The sequence below is a fragment of the Pagrus major genome, chromosome 17 (genome assembly GCF_040436345.1).
Source record: "Pagrus major chromosome 17, Pma_NU_1.0".
In the NCBI taxonomy this organism is placed as follows: Eukaryota; Metazoa; Chordata; class Actinopteri; order Spariformes; family Sparidae; genus Pagrus; species Pagrus major.
Window position 1 is genome coordinate 20,266,737 of NC_133231.1, and position 18,248 is coordinate 20,284,984.

General features: G+C 40.1%; 2 protein-coding genes across 2 annotated transcripts; one reads left to right on the forward strand and one right to left on the reverse strand.

The window, feature by feature from the left end:
• The first annotated feature begins 12 nt into the window (after window positions 1–12).
• Window positions 13–13,760, forward strand: LOC141011636 (tumor necrosis factor receptor superfamily member 5). Its single transcript, XM_073484858.1, has 8 exons — window positions 13–399; window positions 601–726; window positions 2,540–2,686; window positions 2,780–2,873; window positions 3,191–3,267; window positions 7,475–7,582; window positions 10,868–11,017; window positions 12,161–13,760. The coding sequence occupies exons 1-8, from the start codon at window positions 327–329 to the stop codon at window positions 12,337–12,339; spliced, it is 954 nt and encodes a 317-aa protein (XP_073340959.1). The 5' UTR covers window positions 13–326; the 3' UTR covers window positions 12,340–13,760.
• Window positions 13,545–16,120, reverse strand: rbp5 (retinol binding protein 1a, cellular). The gene is made up of 4 exons (XM_073484859.1): window positions 15,725–16,120; window positions 15,248–15,432; window positions 14,683–14,784; window positions 13,545–13,896 (listed from the first exon to the last, which is right to left on the reverse strand). The coding sequence occupies exons 1-4, from the start codon at window positions 15,798–15,800 to the stop codon at window positions 13,843–13,845; spliced, it is 417 nt and encodes a 138-aa protein (XP_073340960.1). The 5' UTR covers window positions 15,801–16,120; the 3' UTR covers window positions 13,545–13,842.
• Window positions 16,121–18,248: the final 2,128 nt, after the last annotated feature.

Sequence of the window (18,248 nt, forward strand, 5' to 3'; positions counted from 1 at the left end):
TCACTGGGGTTTTCCACCGTGTAGGGTTAGAAAAGACATGAGAAGTAGGTAAGGCTGAGTGAGGGGGGGAACATACACACAGTCACAGACAGCTCAGACGGCAGAAAGAGAGAGAGAGAGAGGAGACAGACAAATGTGAGGAGTGAGTAAGTGAACGTCCAAAAAAGAGGAAGATACTGCACCTTGAGTGATGCTCAGTCAGCTCAGATAAATTAAACGGCTGTCGTTCAAAGGTGAGGAGTAAGTTTAGGAGAAGAGTGTACAGGAAGACGGTCGTTGAAGATATTTTACACACAGGTGGAGGACTGTAATCGAATGGGCTACAAATGGATGGGAAAAATTGCTCAACTCCGGCTAAGTACAACAGACATGGGAAATGCTGCGATCAATGCAAACCAGGTCAGTCAAAACCTTAGAGCTTTCATTACTTACATTTCTTTTCTCTTTGGATAACAAACTTCTTTGTAGGACTGTGCAAACAACAGCACACTTTGTACTGTGTATCTGTTCTGTGTAAACGCTCAGCTTTTCAGTGTTCGTCTCAAACTGTATTTACACGACATCTGATTCTTCTGTATATCTCTATTTTCACATCATCAGGGACGTACCTGAAAGCTGGGTGTGATGGATCGAAGGCAACCGAGTGTGCCAAATGTGAAATTGGACAATTCACAGCCACAATGAATCAGTTGCCAAATTGTCACTTCTGCAGGGTCTGCAGTTCCAGTAAGTCATTACTGTATATGCACGGACGCACACGCTTTCCTGTACTGCAAACAAAAGCCGTTTCCTTCCTCTTCAGACCCCCGTTGCCTTATAATAGACTATAGATGTATGTTTTGCAATGGTTTCTTCATGTGAACACCATCACAAATCAACATCTTCCTCTTTTCTTTTTTAATCCATTAACCCCTTACTGACACCACTTATAATAACCATTATTAATAAATGGTAAATTTACAGTAAATTAAACCTTAGCTGATAGTAATTTCACTGTTAACAAATAATTAAATGGTTTATAAACCGTTTAGTAAGAAATTCTTTATTATAAAGTTGCAAATAATGTTTGTAAGACTCGTACTGTAGTTATACAATATATATATAGTTTACCATGTATTAATGATGGTTAATACACGGTGTTACCACCTCACTAACCTGCCCGTAGGATCAGTCAGTGTGAGATGTGTAGCACAATTTTCAGTTTTGAAAAATACCAAGTATTCTAGGGTTAGTTTGGGGGAAATACGTATAAAGTGAATCACAATATATCTGCTGCAGGTATAAATGAAAAAAAAAAAGCTGCAGTTTTTGATTTGAATATGCCACTCATTGTACGTAATGTAGTTTCAGTCAAGAGCTGGAACAAGCCTGTACATAAAAATATGCTGTAAAGATGATTTTAACAGCCTTGAAGGTAATTACCTCCCACACGTCTAATTAAACAATTCTGGTACAGAGCGCTGTGTGACCTTTTCAAACTGAGAATGTATCCGGAAAGCAAAACTAACTGTGGTCTAGAGTAGCTTTATATTTCGAGCCTGTTGAATTTGTACTTAAGTTCAGTGAACCAGTGGTGCCCCAAGAAATTCCTCTTCGGGGTGGCCAGATGGGGTCACAGATGTAAATCTTGAGTTGGCCGCGGGGGAGTTGCGGATTGTACACAGTACAGTCAAAAGTGGCTGGCTGGCTAGGTCTTTGTTTTTTTCACATTAACTAGGTAAGCGCTCCACCGAGAGCCATTCTAGTTTCAAGTTTAGTTCTGTTAAGTCACATTTCTAAGGCAGTGGGGGGACTTATACTCCATTTCACAGTGTGGAAATGAAAGAAGAAAAACAGTTTGTTAAAGGTTTAACTTTGTCATTTACTCTCAAGTCAAGTCCACTCAGTTTTATTTATGTGTCCTAAAATTATCTGTATCAGACGACCTAACAGGTTGTATTAATTCTATTATAATATAATTTTTCTCTCTGAAGTTGTTTTGTGGCTCCTGGTAGTTGCCTGTGTGCTTGTTTTGTCTCTTCTGACTAAAAACAACACCGCTGCATGTCTTACTTGGGTCACCGCTACAACCGCTACTTGTCTAACCCTAATCCTAACCATAACCCTAACCTTGACTTGACCCAAACTGTGACCCAAAAATCAGCTATTTTCCAGTTTGGGACATAACTTCTGTCCCCCAACTGGTCTTGAATATGAAATGTGTCCCTGAAATTGGTCCAAGTCACGTTCAGACACAAGCACATTTGTACTTGTACTGAGGACCCTTATTAACCCACATTAACCATCAAAATAAAATGCCTAATCCCAACCTTTACCTAAACCTCACCTTTAAAACCAAGTTTGAACTCTTAAACAGCATTTTAAAGGTCTGTCCAAAAATGTCCTCACTTTCCAAAAATGTCCTCACCTCCAAGGTCTGAAACTCAAACTGATTCTCACAAAGAAAGTTGTACACACAATGTGGGTGTGACCTCTGTAGGAGCAACAAAAGATGGACACCTCTTACTGGACTGACTCTATCACTCTTTGTCTCTTTCAGGTAACAACCAGAGGAATGTAACGGAGTGTAAACCTCACGAGGACGCAGTGTGCGAGTGTGTGACTGGTTATTACTGTTCTAATGCTGTCTGTGACCACTGCAAGCCAGCGAAACCGTGCTCTGAGGGTTCTGGGGTCGAGGTTCCAGGTAGGCTTACATTGTAAAATGCAAAATAAATCATCATGTACTTCATTCACATTTTGCCAAAACACAGTACAAACATTTCATTCCTTCTTGCAGCCATTCGCACGAATAACACAATCTGTGCTCCGTGTAAAGAAGGGACCTACAGCAACGTAACAGATTTCCTTTCATCCTGTCAACCGCATACCAGGTCAGACTGCATATCCGCTAATACTTTCATTACTGTTATTAAAGTGCGAGCAGGATATCGATATATGTATTGTGACTGAATCATTCATTAGTCATCCAACGACTCACTGCAGAAGTTTTGTTTTGGTCCACATCCTCAGTCTACAAACCCGAAACATCCCACATCACACCTACTGCGACTATATGTCATCCACAGTGTAGGAATGGTGTAACTGTCTCTCGAGCTCGTCTGAAAATTTGATGCAGTTTTAGTCAGACAAACGTCAAAATAAACAAAACCTGAATATTTATTTGTTTGTCTCTGTGTGCTGTTTCCAGATGTGAGGACTTCGGTAAAGTGCAGAAAACCGGAGGAACCGCCAAAACTGACGCCATCTGTGGCGACTTCATAACTCGTAGGTCTCCATTTTTACTTCTAGGCTGCTGTTTCAAATGTGTATCTGCTTTTCAGATCTTAAAATCCTGCAATGCAATGTAGCGGATGTTTTAGCGACTCAGAGAGTTCCTGTTGACCTTCAGTTCCAATATGTCATATGACCAAGTTATTTAGAGAGGAAGTAGAGTACAGATGGGAAACCATTCCAGAGAAAGAGTGTAATGCAAGACACTTGTTGCATCAGTATTAGTCTCTGACAGGAGGTAGAAGTGATTATGTGATTGTGACTGGCTGCAAAGAGTCATTTCTCCTTTAGAGGATAAAGATTAAAGTTGTGACTGATCAGATGACAGTATCACAATGTGAAAGGGGGTGCTCGTGGTGATGAAGCTGCAGAGTACTCAGCCATCTGAAACTATGGCTACCCTCGGCTTTACAGAGCTTTATAGTGAGTTTCAGCTCATTGTTTAGATGTCCAGCCCACGACTTGACTGTTTTGATTCACTCTCACCACTCTCGGCTACAACGCACATGTTTTTTTTAACCAAACAGCTCTAAAAACCCACCAATAATTGTCAACTAGATGGTGAATATACAGAAGTGGAGCATTTAGCAGCTAAAGAGCCATGTATTTCCAGCGGAAGGCCAAAAGCAATAAATAAAAGAGGACGTGAGTTGGACTTGAAACATGACTGAAAGAATGATGTTTCTCTGTAACTGCTGGATGTGTTGAAAAGTGCATCACATGAGCTTAAATTGTGATGATTTGTCACAATTCATTCTGATGACACAGAGTGGCCAAGAACATCATTTATTGTAGGTTCAAGGGAATGAGTCTGAGCCACTTCTTTCACAATGTAAGCTTATGAGAGAAAGTCTTTTTTGGCCCCAGTGCATCATGTGACGTTGTAATGACACGTTTTGGCCACTATGAATGTTGGCTTCAAAGCCTGCCGCTTGTCCTGGGGGCTTGGGTTGAACAGTCAGAGGATTACCAAAAAGATTACAGTTCAGCGTGAGGGAGACAAGAATATGTGTGCCAAATGCCATGGCAATCCATCTAAAAGTTATCCAGACTTTTAGCTGAAAACCACAAATGTCAACCACATGGTGGCACAAGAGAAAAGTTAGAGGGTCATTAGGGTTCATCCTCTGGGAAAAAAAATAGTTCCAGATCCATCCAGGAGATGCTGCGACACCTTAGTCTGAACCAAAGTGGTGGACCAGCCGACACTGCCATCCCTAGAGCCATGCAGCTAGTGTGGTGAAAGTTAATGGCTGTTGTGGACCTGCTATGCTTCAAAACTTTATAGAGAGATTTTTTTGTTTTGGTCCTCAAAACTAGTCCACTACTCCGAAGCTGGTGCTAGTGAGTCATGAGACCCACATATACTCACTTCTACCTGCCAGCAACTTGCCTAGCAGTGTTAAACAGGAAGAATGATTGAGACTTATTGAAGTTTACGCAGCTAAACTCAGACCACCAACAGAAATAGAAGACAGGTTGTATAAAAGTTAATATACATCTATAAAAAACATCCATGATGTGCACACAGGCGCCATTTGTCTAAGCAAATAATAAAACAATCCCCAGCCAAGAAAATCAGGCCATTACTAGTCACAAAGGGCAAAGTGTGCAATAGTGTGACGGAAGTTGAGTTTTGTTTACTAGTGTCCACAAGTAAAGAGATTAAAGACACGTAAACGTGATCTTGTGAAGGCTCAGAGAAGAACAGACTTGAATCCAAACTATCTTTTGACTCACCGGCAGGTACGTGTTTACTTTTAGTCAAAAACTGGCAAAGGTCAATACCAGGAAGCAGATCAAGGCAGGCAAGCAAATGTATCTAAAACAAAAGAGTCAGGCAGGGATACAGAAGTCCAACGGTCAGGACGGAGATCACGCAGGCAAAGTCAGGCAGGAAGAAAAAAGGCTGGAAAGCACAAAGCACAATAGACTGTCTGGCAGCGTATGAGAAGAAAGGGGCATGCACATACTGCAAGAGAGGGAAACAGGTGTGCAGGTGGGCGGGAAAGGTCAGGTGAGGGGGATGGCGGGAAAGGGGTTAATGCAGGGCGGGAGGAAGTGGCTGGCTCTGAATTGTCATGAGAGTTAGTATGTGTCAAGGAAAACAAAGAGCTGACAACAGAATGAATACTAGGACAGGTCTACGAATTCAGTCAGATTTTAGACATCAAAACATGCACTCAGAAAAACTTTCCTATTCGTGTGTTTTAGTCACATCAGTGTCTGAAACCATCTGTTCTCTTTACTTTAGTCAAAAAAGTATTGAAACACATCATATGAGCATAATATACAGATCTAACATGTGTGTAAAATTTGCCAGTGACTTTTACGTGGAAACAAAACTTCTTCATAACGCAAAAGGAAAAGGTTATTCCGACCACAGGTGCTTAGAAGGCAGCAGTAACTCGTGTTTTAATCCCACCTATTTATAAGTCATCAGAGGCGGCAAAAGTAGAAGCACATATATGTGTGTAAAAAAAAAAACCTTCTGGTAAAAGTAGAAGTACTCATTCAACTTCTTTACTCAAGTAAGAAAGTACAGGCTCTGAAATGTACTCAAAGTCATAGTAATATAATTCAAAGACTGTTAAACGTAAAGGTAGAATCAGGAGGATTTGTCTGAGTTGTTCAGAAATGCACCAGAAAGATATTTTATTGTTGAGTCTCATTCCCAGGACGTCACATAGCGACATTTTGGGTTGATAAAGCGTCACAAGCATAGCGACAAATTGACAAAATAGGAAAATTCAGGCAGAGAGCGGCAGGGTCAGGGTTTTTTTTTCACATGTGAGTCTCCCTCTCCGTCTGTTTCTGTCTCGTTACATCTTTGACGTCATTTGGTGACGTGTGATATGCACTGATAGGTTGAAATCACTCTTGTGATCTTGGGAAGGTAGCGTGCAATGACGCAAGATAAAAATAATCGATAATTCATCTCAAATGCATTAACACTAAAGTAACGAGCCTGTTCTGAGTATAAAATGCAGATATTTCTGTTAAAATGTAGCGAGTAAAATTAAAACACTTTCAGAAAAATAAATACTCAAGTAAAGTACAGATTCCTGAAAAATCTACTGACAAGTACATCAATAAAGTATTTGTTCTTTGTTACGTCCCACCTCTGTAAGTGGTACAGTACAATTACTGTAATGTAGTTGTAAGAAAATATAAGGATATTTTTTTATTATATTGTGTTTATTGTATATGTCCTATATATGGCCTTTGTGAAGCATCTAAAACTGGTGTATAAACAGTTTATGAATGCTTGAAAATATAATAACAAACTGGCATTATATACACGTGTGTATATGATTATGTTGATAACATTTATACAGTTTTAAACCCGCCTGTAAAAGATATGTATATTTTTAAGGCCACATTATGTAGAAATTAGCATTTTGTGGGATTTGACGCTCCCACAATTGCCATAAATACAAATCCCAGGTCTGTAACACTTTGTCAGACATCATGTAGGTGCTAACTACAAACAAAACTCATTACATCATAACAATGTTATGTGTTGAAACCTTTTATGTAAAGTAAACATGTATGTAACATTGTGATCCTACCCTCTCACTGAAGTTACATAGAGCAGAAACAAGTGATGGGGGGCAGAGTGGCTGAGACAGAGACACCATTCACCCTATTACAAGACACTGTACCATCAAAATGATTTTGAAGCTGTTATTTTAAGGTTAGAAAGTTACATAATGTTGCTTTATAACACACTCTAAGGGTTTGTTTATGTCTGTAATCATAAGGTTTTAGGGTTATTAAGCATGAGTGAACTGTTTCTAAAGTTATGGATGCTTCAGACAACCATAAACACTTTAAAAATGTATTATAGCATGTTATAAACCCCTTATTAGGTGTTTAAATGCTGCTTATAAATGTTAAATAAGGTGTGACTGTTCTGATGTCAGCATTGTGAATGAAATGCAAATTTAATGATTATTCATTCATATTGGCCTTTGTTGAGGAAACTGCTGAAAGCTTTTTTGTCATCTTTTATAGTCACATTCATTTCATTCATCACCTTGCTGACAATATAATTAATGCGGAAACACGAGCAGTTTTTAGTAATCACTCACTCCCACTTAATTTACCAGAAGTTACTTGTGCAATCAGGAGGAAAAGCTTATTATGTATTTGGGTCCCTGTGAAAACCCCTCTCTCTTTCTTTCTGTCTGTGTATCAGGTTGTAACTGGATATTACCCGCAGGCCTGTGGTCGGGACTCGTGTTGACCGCAGTCGTCCTGTTCATTCTTATCTGCTGGAGGGAAAAACGCAAGTCATACAGAACAGGTGTGTACAACATGTAACATGTGTGGGTGTGTTTCATCATTGTTTTTGACACTTTTGCTCTCACGCTTTTAAAAAAGTCTTCCTGAAGGGGCGATGAAGCAGTGCAAAGGCTGGCCTACGTACTGGCAGTCTACGCACGTTGTCAGCCACAACTGTGAGACATAGTTCGCTTTGAAGTCATACAGTTGAAGGTCGCTGCTCGTCTCTTTCAAACATACCCACGCACAGCTTCCTTTACAGAGAAATCATTAAAAAGCTCTCTATTCATACCTGATTATCTGCTATTAATTTGAATTAAGTGTGAAGTTCAAATAAGCGTAATTTATGTTGTTTTTTTGCAGAGAAGCAGAATATTTATGAGTTAGTACAACCCAGACAGCATAAATAAGGAACTGTGTTACTAAACAAGCTCAGCAAACATGACAAACTGAATGGGTAAACCACATCCTGTACATATTCAGGCTGACATAGTTATTTGGTACAATGTGACGCACACTTCACAGGTAGCTAACTCATACTGAGAAACAGATCCTACGTATGCGGCACAGTCCCATCATTGATTGTTTTGCCTGACGTTCTGTCGTATTTCATTGACATTTACTGTATTTCCACTGAAGCATGTGCCAATACTGGAATTTACTCATGAAGTACAACTAACGAGAGAAGGTCGGGCTTGAAGAAGTGTGTGGTTCTGACAATCTGAAAGTCGGATCTGTGCTTCCAATCAAAAGGGCCAGTTTGAAAAGACTGCATCCGTGTTAGTTGGTAATGTTTGTGATGATGTTTATGATTGCCAGTAAAAGAGTCTCTATTCTTATCACAATACATCTGGATTTTCTTTATGTCTGACTTTATCAGTATGGAGGTAACTTCAAAGGGTTACTTACATGCAAATTACTAAAAAGGACACCGGTTTTTTCCCACTTGATGTAGTAGCGTGCCATGAACATAATTTTGGTTTTGTTTGCTAAGATATGGTTTGTGCAGCTCAAAGCACTCTTCATAACCACAAATGTATTCCAAATAAACAGCTTAAGCAGAGAAACCAGGACTTTTTTCATCTGGAACAGCAAGTTGTCGAACACAAAAATGTGTTTTGTTTATTGTAACTTCACTGTGATGTTTGAGCTCGGCAATGCAGAATGATGTGTATGCAGACTTTGACACAAGACGTCTGTTTTCCCATTCATCTGCTTCAAGGTTCTCTGCGCTCACCTTAAATCTGAGTTTGACTCACGTACATACGAGCAGGAGCTTGTGACATCACAACTGATATGGTCCATTATGCAACTTACTAATGTGTGATGTGGAAACCTGTAGTTCACATACACTGAGACTGGAAGTTACAATAGTAGTGGAGAAATTGTGGTCTAAAGCAGTGGTTCCATACTGATGTGCTGTGAGGCAAGTCCAAGTGTGCCGTGGGATTTTGTTACAACCCTTGATTGTTATTGCAATGTGCAACTACACAACAAGTAATAAATGAGTTTTTGATTTACTATATAAGTACATGTATACATTTATTTTCTAATAGAGAGGCAAATTCTCAACCCTAAAAAATTACTTTTAAAAACCTTCCAGGGAAACAAAAATAAACGTGTACAGAGTGATTAGATAAAACCTGTTACAGAGGCTATTTTGCAAGGATTTGAATACATGTGTGCCTTGAGATTTTGGCTTGCTCTTTGTTGAAAACCACTGGTCTAGAAATTAAAGTATAAAACATGATGGCCAAATTAACTCATTGGGGGCATTAACTGGTTATGAAGCAGTCACAATTTAATACTGATGCCTCTACATAACCTACAAAAGCAAAGAAGAAATCAACGATCACCAGGTTGGATTCCCACTTACCTGGGGTTGGATAAATCATATTTTATAACTATTTTTATAGCTGCATGCTGAGGCTGATTTTGAGGGGTCTCACAGCCTAAGGGAAAACGCGCCTTTGTAATCTGGTGGTACTGTATGGCACTAAAACAGAGCTTACTTTCTTACATCATCATCCTCTTTTAGGGCAGTGGTTAGCACTGTTACCTCAAGAAGGTCTTGGGTTCAAGACCCGGCTCTTTGCATGTTCTCTCCGGCTTCCTTTCAGAGTACAAAGACATGCAAGTGAGGTTACTTGGTAACTCTAAATTGCCCGTAGGTGTGAATGGTTGTTTATCCCTATATGTCAGCCCTTTGATAAACTGGCAACAGGGTGTACCTTGCAACTCGGCGAAAGGATAAGTGGTTAATGATTCATCCTCTTGTCCACATGGGTTTAAAAAAAGAAAGTTGCTTAGTAGCTTTAAATAAGCTGTTGGTCCCCTTTATGTAGTAATTTGGTTAGACCCAACAAGGTCTCTACAAGGCTGCTAGACAAGACAGATAATGATGCAAAGCATAGCCCCCTTATCATTTCAGGTGTGCAATAGTGATAAACATTACCGAGTCAATTTGCAATTAATTGAATTACCACAAACTGACCACCTCACACACAATGAATAAGGGCTCTTTCAGGCCCCTGAGGTTCAGCTGCCAGCTTCACCTGGTTGGTACTACAGTACTGCTTCCTGTAGGTTTGAGAGTTTGCTGTAAAACATTTACATTGTCAGAGAGGAAACTCAGCTTCGTAATGACTTCATTGGAATCCAGTATTGACAAAAAAGTATATAAAAAGCAGTTCATTAAGCCATTTAAGGGCAAACTGATGACTGTTTGGAAAATACTGAACATTCATACAGACATCAGAGAAGAGATTTATGCTGCTGGGGCAAATTTACAAGTTTTCATTGAAGAGTTCGACACGTTTCCACTCCATATGCTTTAACTGCTGTGAGTCAAATCTGACCACAGCCTCTTTTTCTGTGAAAAAGGAAACTACAAATTTCTTACAAGCACCTTTCACAAGTACAGGAGCGTGAGTGTTTGATCCTCAGATAATGGTGAGGAGTATCACTCCAATATTGAGTCACAACGACCTGTTTGAAATTTACAGATTTATTAATGAAAAAGTGCGAGGAAGTTTTCCTAGAAAGGAGATTTCTGTACATGTCGAGATATTTATCAGGATCACACTTCACATCTGAGTGACTTGTTTTTTTTAAAGATTCAAGTGCCACCTATAGGCCAATCAGTATCATAACAGATAACAAGTCACCAAGTTAAAAGTTGTTAATCTGCTGTATGATGCATTTGATTTAATTCAATCTCTTGATCATGATCATAAAGTTATCCTTGTAGGAGTGATATTGAAGACTTTTGTTTTTGACTCTATTTGTGTTATCTTCTGTGTGACAGCCATCCCCATTGTTCCAGTTACCTTGATTGAGATGGTTCCAGCAGCACCCGACAGTCCCCTGGATCTGCCTTTACCGACCACAGAGCTGAAAAGTTACTGCCAAGAGAGCTGCACTGTAGACGGCTGTGATTTACCACTTTTTAAGCAAGGTGACAAATCTCTCAACCTGCTACATGCACTCACACACCAACTCTAAAAAAAATTAAATAATTTCTTTAGTTTAGGGTTTTTTGTTTTTTGGGGGGCATTTTTATGCCTTTGTTAGAGGTTTTGACAGAAGAGAGATGACCGGAGTTGAGGTTAGAGACGTCTCCAGCCAGACTTAAATCAGTGACATTGTGGTTTATGGTCAGTACCTTTATTTTTAAAGGGTAAGTCCACCAAATTACACACTCAAGTGTGTTTATAGGTCTTGGAGAGTACTGCTGCATTTGTGAAAAAAAAGTAGTATAAAGCCTTTTGTGACTCCAGAGGAAGCTGCATGTAATCTGATAAACTCCCTCCAGTGATGTCACTCAGTGGCTAAGGGATAATACAAGAAGAATGTGTGGAATAAAACTGTCCAAAACTGTCCAACAGTGTTATAGGAGTACAATGCCAGACCTGTGGACTGCTTTTCAAAACCTTGTACCTACATTCCCCACAATGCCACTGAGTCTTATCACTGGAGGCAATTTATCAGATCACATGCAGCTTCCTTTAGAGCCGCAAAAGGCTTTATACTTTTTTCACATATGCAGAAGACCTGTAATCACACTTTAATGTGTAAAATTGGTGGACTTACCCTTTAAGCCATGGATGTACAGAATGCACACTTACGGGGAAAAGACTCATGTTCTGCACATCAGCCACATTTGGTCTTAAAAATTCACCAATGTAACTTTTTGTCCCAGTTGTCTCTGTCATTATTACAAGGTTTGCACGGATGTTTGAATAACATGAAGATGTGCAGACGGGTGACAAGTTAAAATGAACCCTGAGTAAAGGAGTGGAGATTTTAAAAACCGGTGTTCATCCCTCCTGTGGAGTTTCAAAGTCTCCGAGTATCTATGCCAAAGAGTACTGCTGCTGTTCAGGCAGCTCGTTGTGGCCCGCCCACGAGCTAAGACACTGTGTTCATTTTGCCTTTAAATCGTCAACGTTCTGTATATTGGAGTGAAAAACCTTCCATGCTCATAAGTGCTATTAGCCCCATTAAGAAGGCCATAAACCACAGAGACCAAAGCATTTGACGAGACATTACTCTGAAGGATGATCACACTAAATATTGATTTTTTTATTCTCCTCCTCAGATGATAATGTGGTCAGTGACAGCCCACAGGACAGCGTGGACAGCTATAGTCCGATAACTCCACTGAAGGTTTCAGTTTCATTCACTGAACCCAACCACAGGAATGGAAATGCCGTACACTGCAACAGCTTCTTTAGGACCCACTCAGAGCCACAGGAGGACGAGTGGTGTGGGACATAATCAAGTAAAAGTTACACCATTTACCCAGAGCCACGAGTCTCTTTCCAGCGTCAAACTGGACCTACAGTATTTATACCAAAGAAAAAAAGAAAGTTTGCTGCCCCCTGCAGGACTTCAATGAGAATTTCAGCACAAATAATGTGCTAATTCTGTGTGTAAAGCCCACTGGCGCAGCTCTGTACTTGAGTATTTTCCTTTGATGTGAATTAGTCTTAGATGGGAGCTTCCCAAGTGTTTTTACCGACAGCTCAGTGGTGTCTCTATTTAAAAATAACTGTATATTCTAGAGTTTTCTTACTTTAGACAAATTTCATGAAAAAGACCAAAACCAACAGTTGACAATGAATGTGCCAACAAGTATGTATGTGTAATCAAAGCCTGATGTGGCTTATCCCGAGACAGAGCTCCATTGTCCAAAAAACTATTTAAAACACATGAATGAGCCACACTGTTGCACTGGGTGACTATGTTACATCATTACATTGAACATGTGCGCTGTAGTTTAATAAATCAAGCCCACGTTTTGCTGCTGTAAAAACGTTCACTAAATATGGATCAATCCGCAGCAGAAAATAGTCCCTGAGAAATTCTCTTTTTACTGCTGATTGAGCAACATTTGGTAAAAACTACAGAGCCCCGCTGTTCTGGAAAAATATTGGGTTTTTTTAAAAAAAGAAACTAAATATTTTTGGCCCATTTAAAAACAATTACGTCTTTGTAAGAACAAACGGGCTTGAGTGCCACAGAGAAGTCAGAAATTGAAAGACGTTCTTTAGGGTACGTCTCTCTTACTTCGATTTTTGTCAGTTATTTTTTGTTACTTTCACCCTTGAGGACAATTTCTTTCATACATACTGGGGGTACATACTCATTCATACAATCCTTGGTGTTTTCATGGGATTTGTTGACAATAAGAAAAATATAAGAATTCTTGTTTTACTGTAATGTAATGTAATGTAAGATGTGTTGTTGTAATTTTATTTTAAAGAATTTCTAATTTAATTTATATTGTTCCTACCAGATTGAGAATTGTACATGGAAACTGGTTCAAGCAACCAAAAAATTCTGTTTATCTTAAAAGTACATTGTCATGTGAATTTCTAGTGACTTTCAGTATTTATGAACCTATATGAAACGTTGAAGATATGCACCAGCAACGTACTGACATTTAAAGTCTGGAGAATGACGCAGCAGTGACACCCAGCAGATGTATGATTTGTTTATGACATTATGAAGACAGATAGTGCAATATGAGGAAGCACGGTGGGAATGTTTACACAAGTACAAGTGCTCCACTGCTCTCTTCTCAGTTAGTACCATCGGACAGAAACATGTACAGATCAGTGACCTTCACAGATATTCGGTCTCATGTGATGCTTTAAACTAATGTTGATTAAAATAAAAAAAACTATAAAACATTATTCAAATGTTGTACCATGTCCATCACTATATTCCATTATGAATAAATCGAGGTTGTCCGCTAAAAAAAAATCTTCATTTACTTCAATCAGCCTTCTTGAAGACTTGCTTGGCCACCACGCCTTGAACTCTCATCTCCTGCAGAGAGGAAAATGACCAGTGAGGAGGAGGAGGGGGAAAGGAGATAGAAGGAGGGGAGGGAAAGGGGGTGAGGGGTGTAAAGCGTAGTTTGGCACATCAAGGGAGCGTTAAATGAGTGATGCACAAACCTGGGAGTGTATCCAAAATTCAATCCCATTCCCCCCCTCCCCTCCTCATCCTTTGACCTCGTAATCCGTCTCCCACTCCTTCTCCATCTACTTATCTCCCCCCTCACTCACTCTTCATTAGCCTCTCGCTGCTCCCTTCTCCTGCTTTGTGTAACCTTTAAAAAATCCACCATTTTAGAGCCCTGATCCTCGCTGGCATTTCTTTCCCAATTCTCTCGACGTCAACAACACGTCGCTTTGTCCTCGCTGCAACAGAGGTATTAGAAATCCTTTGAGAGCTGTTTACAGGAACAATACTGATTGTTTTAAATCTTAATCGGCATTGAAAGATCATCTATAGGCTTGAAACTCTCAGAATGAGCAGAACTAACCCTCTCCATTGGTTCAAAGTTATTGTAGCACTTTATTAAGACGTGCATTCAACAGTCTTCTCCCTCTTTTGTGTTCGCCTTCCTTTCTTTCCCCCCCTCCAGCTCCACAAACCTTTTCATAAAGTACCTCTTCCCACAAAGACAGCGCAGTGCAGCTGAATGAGGCAATGAATAACTTCCAAACTCTGCCTTATTTGCATGTTCTCCCCTCATTTAGCATATCTATTATGGCATCTTTTTCCTTGTCCATTTCCCTTCTCCTTCTTTTCTTTTCACATCCTCACCAAATGCAGCTTGTCGCCCTCCAGCCAGTGCGTCCAGCCTCGTCCTTCTTTCTCCCCTCGCTGTACACAAACCAGGTTGTCTCCTTCCCAGCTCACTGTAGTCTGCACAGGCACAGAGATGCTGTGTTAATGCGTGTAATTAGTATGTAAAGTAGCTCACAAGTTCGATCACACGGGGACAAGAGTCTTTGTGCGGTGTGAAAGGGTCACCGTGAATTCAAAACCATTTATTTTCCTGTTCTTTTACTTCCGTTTGCTCTTTTCTCTCGTGTTTTGTAAGAAGATGCTGCTGATTCTGATTCATGCACTGGTTTCATGAAGGGATTTGTAATCTGAAGACTATGAAAGGGTTTTTTTCATTGCCAGGCTTTGAGCAGCAGGGGGTGGTTACAACACAGAAATCACAGCGGTGGGTGGGTCAACTTCCCTGAGACATTCCAAATTAAACACACAAAGAGGCAAACTTGTACAGCAAGTAGGGATACCGTATATCCACTGTATCAAGAGGCCTGTACACATGTCCACACAAGTCAGTGTGCATATTCAGAAACACATCAACACACACCTGGCAGGTTCGACCGTCCACTGGCTGCAGATCTTCAGTGAACTCTTCCCCAATGTTGAAATCCATGTTGAAGTTCTTGAAGGTGGTGATAGTGCGGATCTTCATGCTTCCTGTGGCCGGGTCGTGGGTGATATCTTTGGTGGGCTTCAGCAGACACACAATCTTCCTCAGAGCAAAATTAATATCTGGAATTAATAAGAAAATCAATAGAAACATGAGCTGTAGACAGTGAGTGTGGGTGTGTGTGTGTGTTTGTGTGGAGGAGTCTGGGGTCATAGAGAGGACAAGGTGGTGACTTCATTATTGTGATATGTGCTGCTGCAAATGAAAATGAACCACATCACTGAAATCAATAATAGAAGATCACAATAAAGGATGAGCTCGGTTCAACAAAGGAATACAAATATGCAACTTGTTTAAAATAAAGGGCAACAAAATTGTTTAAAATGCACACTAATGCAACAATAAGATTCTTACCTAAAGCGGCGAGGTAGGCGTCCATATTGTCCTGTTCCACCATGTGAAACACACCGGAGTAATTAGGTTTAGACATTTTGATCCACACGAGCTGAAATCTCTACTTTCCCTCCTTCTTTCCTTCGACTCGAGTCTGGATCCCTCAGATGAGCTGTCGCCTGGTTTGATATCAGTTTCACTGACGCTGCGTCTCTGGACAAAGCCTGGGACCGACGGGAATGTGCGTAAAATGAGCCTGTTGCTGTTCCGTTGCTCGGAGTTTGAAGCTCGGCTGCTCCTCACTAGATGTATGTGACTCCTCTCTGGCGGAGACTCACTCTGGATTTGTGGAAATCGTTTCCAGGCAGCTGTGACTCAGTCGGATTGTTCCTGCAGGACCACATGCAGGGGGAGGATCATGCATCTGTCTGTACTCAGAGGGATCATATGCAGGCAGAGGCGGTGCTTTGGGTCATTAACATTGTGGTGGGAGGGGAGTGTGTGTGTGTGTGTGTGTGTGTGTGTGTGTGTGTGTGTGTGTGTGTGTGTGTGTGTGTTCATACTGGGAGCTGGCCAGTATGTTGCCAGTCCCAGTAGGATGTCTCAGGGATGCAAGAAATAGGCTACTCACATCTCCTTACTTAATGGGGTACTATATAGTTTTGGAGAAGACATTAAAAATCAAGATTTTAATATTTACAATATTAATGAGGTAATAATACAAACTCAGAATAAACAAGCTGTTCTCAGAGGAAAATAAAGTCCCCAGGACACTGTTTGAAGCTAAAAAGGTGGCAGGGTCCGCCAAATATAAACAAAGTAAAACAGTACGAAATTGTGTTGTCCTTTAAGGGTCAGTTTGTTTATTCAGTCTTGAAAACAAAAATAGTTTGTTTATTTAGTTTGTTCAGGCATAAAAAAAATTCAGTCGATGAAGATTTTTCTCTTCTGATTAAAATGTATTTCCCAAAACTACGTAGTGCACCTTTAATACCCCGACACTGATCAAAAATCCCACTTAAACCCTCTAAGATCAGGCTTTTGTGTGCAATGGGAATGTGCACACTCTGCATTTACACCCGGGTCAGATGACTCTGCAGTACACAGGTTTTTTTCACATCAGCTTGACATTGATCTAAACGTAAGACCCGGGTGAACCATGGGGGGCGAATACCACAGATATATATATAAAGGCTATATAAATATAAAGCTATAAAGCCTTTACATATATATATATCTATGGCAAACACGCTCAAATCTACCGCGCGAAATGATGACGCGTTATCAACATCAGGTGGTGGTGCATTAATAAGGAAGGAATTTGGGATGCAGTCTATTAAGGAGGTTTAATTACTGGACACAGTGTCGGAGGTGGAGCCTCGTTCATTCCTATGAAAGCAGCTCAGTGGTGTTCTGAAGCCAAAAAAAATCGACTTCCCGGATATGAACATACCTGCCGACTGAGCCGGCTAACTTCCGGTTTAGCGCCCGGCTAACTTGAAGGGGGATAAAATAATGTAATTGTGCGGCTTTTCTAGACTTTCCAAATGTTATTGGACCGAAAATCTCAAATGATGATAGTGAAACAAGCCATTTCGCGGGGGTTGTGACGCTCAAAATAATGTATCCACCGTTTTACAGACGCTTCTTTCACAATGGGTCTATTGTTGTTTTCTCTTCTGTCACAACTGTTTCCGGCGCATTCGTGACGTCAGTGACGAACAACGTAACGCTTCAGATAACAATCAGAGAGGAGCTGCCTTACCTGCGGGAAGTGGGAATGGGGTCAAAAGTCAAAGTTTCATTTCTTCACTCTTTTTTATAAAAAGGCTTTTATGTGAATCTGTGCTGTTTCACTTTTCTGTAGTTTCTTTGTCTCATGTTCTACTTTAAATATGTTCAGCACACATTTGTATGTAAAGCTTTGATCTGTTCTTAACTGTATCTCTTGTTTGTTGGTCTGTTGTTTATTTGTTGTCGCCTTTTTTGCCATGTAAAGCACTTTGTAAACGTAAACACTGTTTATAGAAAAGTGCTTTACAAATAAAGTTATTGTGATTGTTGTTGCTGCTGCTGTTGCTGTTTCAGATTTAGGGAGACACGCTCCTGTTCAAATCCCTTTGTTGGAAAAACACACTCATATAATACATAAATTCTGTAACACTCCGCCCCCCAGTAAAAAGATCAAAAGCTCAATCTGTATTTTGTGTTTTGCTTTGTTTTTTGGCTCTGTAAAAGTCTCATTAAAAAAAAAAAATGGATGAATTTTATTTTTAGATAACCTATCAGCATTTTGTGTTGGTCAATTGCCCGAAACAGTACTGCTGTTGTCGTTCAGAGAGCTTGAAGGACTTAAAAGCCGAGGTTCAAAGTTCATTCTTGACCTTGGAAACAGCAGCTGACAAAACGCTGATAGGATTAAATAACAGAAACACTGATGTAATCAAACCTTTAACAAAACAACACTGTCTGATGTTAATGTTAAATAAAATATGTCAATCAGTGTTGGGAATGAGAGCTTGTAACGTAGCTGTCTGTGTTCTTT

Coding starts and splice junctions, on each gene's coding strand:
- LOC141011636 (XM_073484858.1), top strand. CDS start 327: ATGGATGGGAAAAATTGCTCAACTCCGGCTAAGTACAACAGACATGGG. Junction 727..2,539: donor CTGCAGGGTCTGCAGTTCCA/GTAAGTCATTAC, acceptor TGTCTCTTTCAG/GTAACAACCAGAGGAATGTA. Junction 11,018..12,160: donor TTTACCACTTTTTAAGCAAG/GTGACAAATCTC, acceptor TCTCCTCCTCAG/ATGATAATGTGGTCAGTGAC.
- rbp5 (XM_073484859.1), bottom strand. CDS start 15,800: ATGTCTAAACCTAATTACTCCGGTGTGTTTCACATGGTGGAACAGGAC. Junction 14,785..15,247: donor TGGACGGTCGAACCTGCCAG/GTGTGTGTTGAT, acceptor GTGCCTGTGCAG/ACTACAGTGAGCTGGGAAGG. Junction 13,897..14,682: donor AGGGCGACAAGCTGCATTTG/GTGAGGATGTGA, acceptor TCCTCTCTGCAG/GAGATGAGAGTTCAAGGCGT.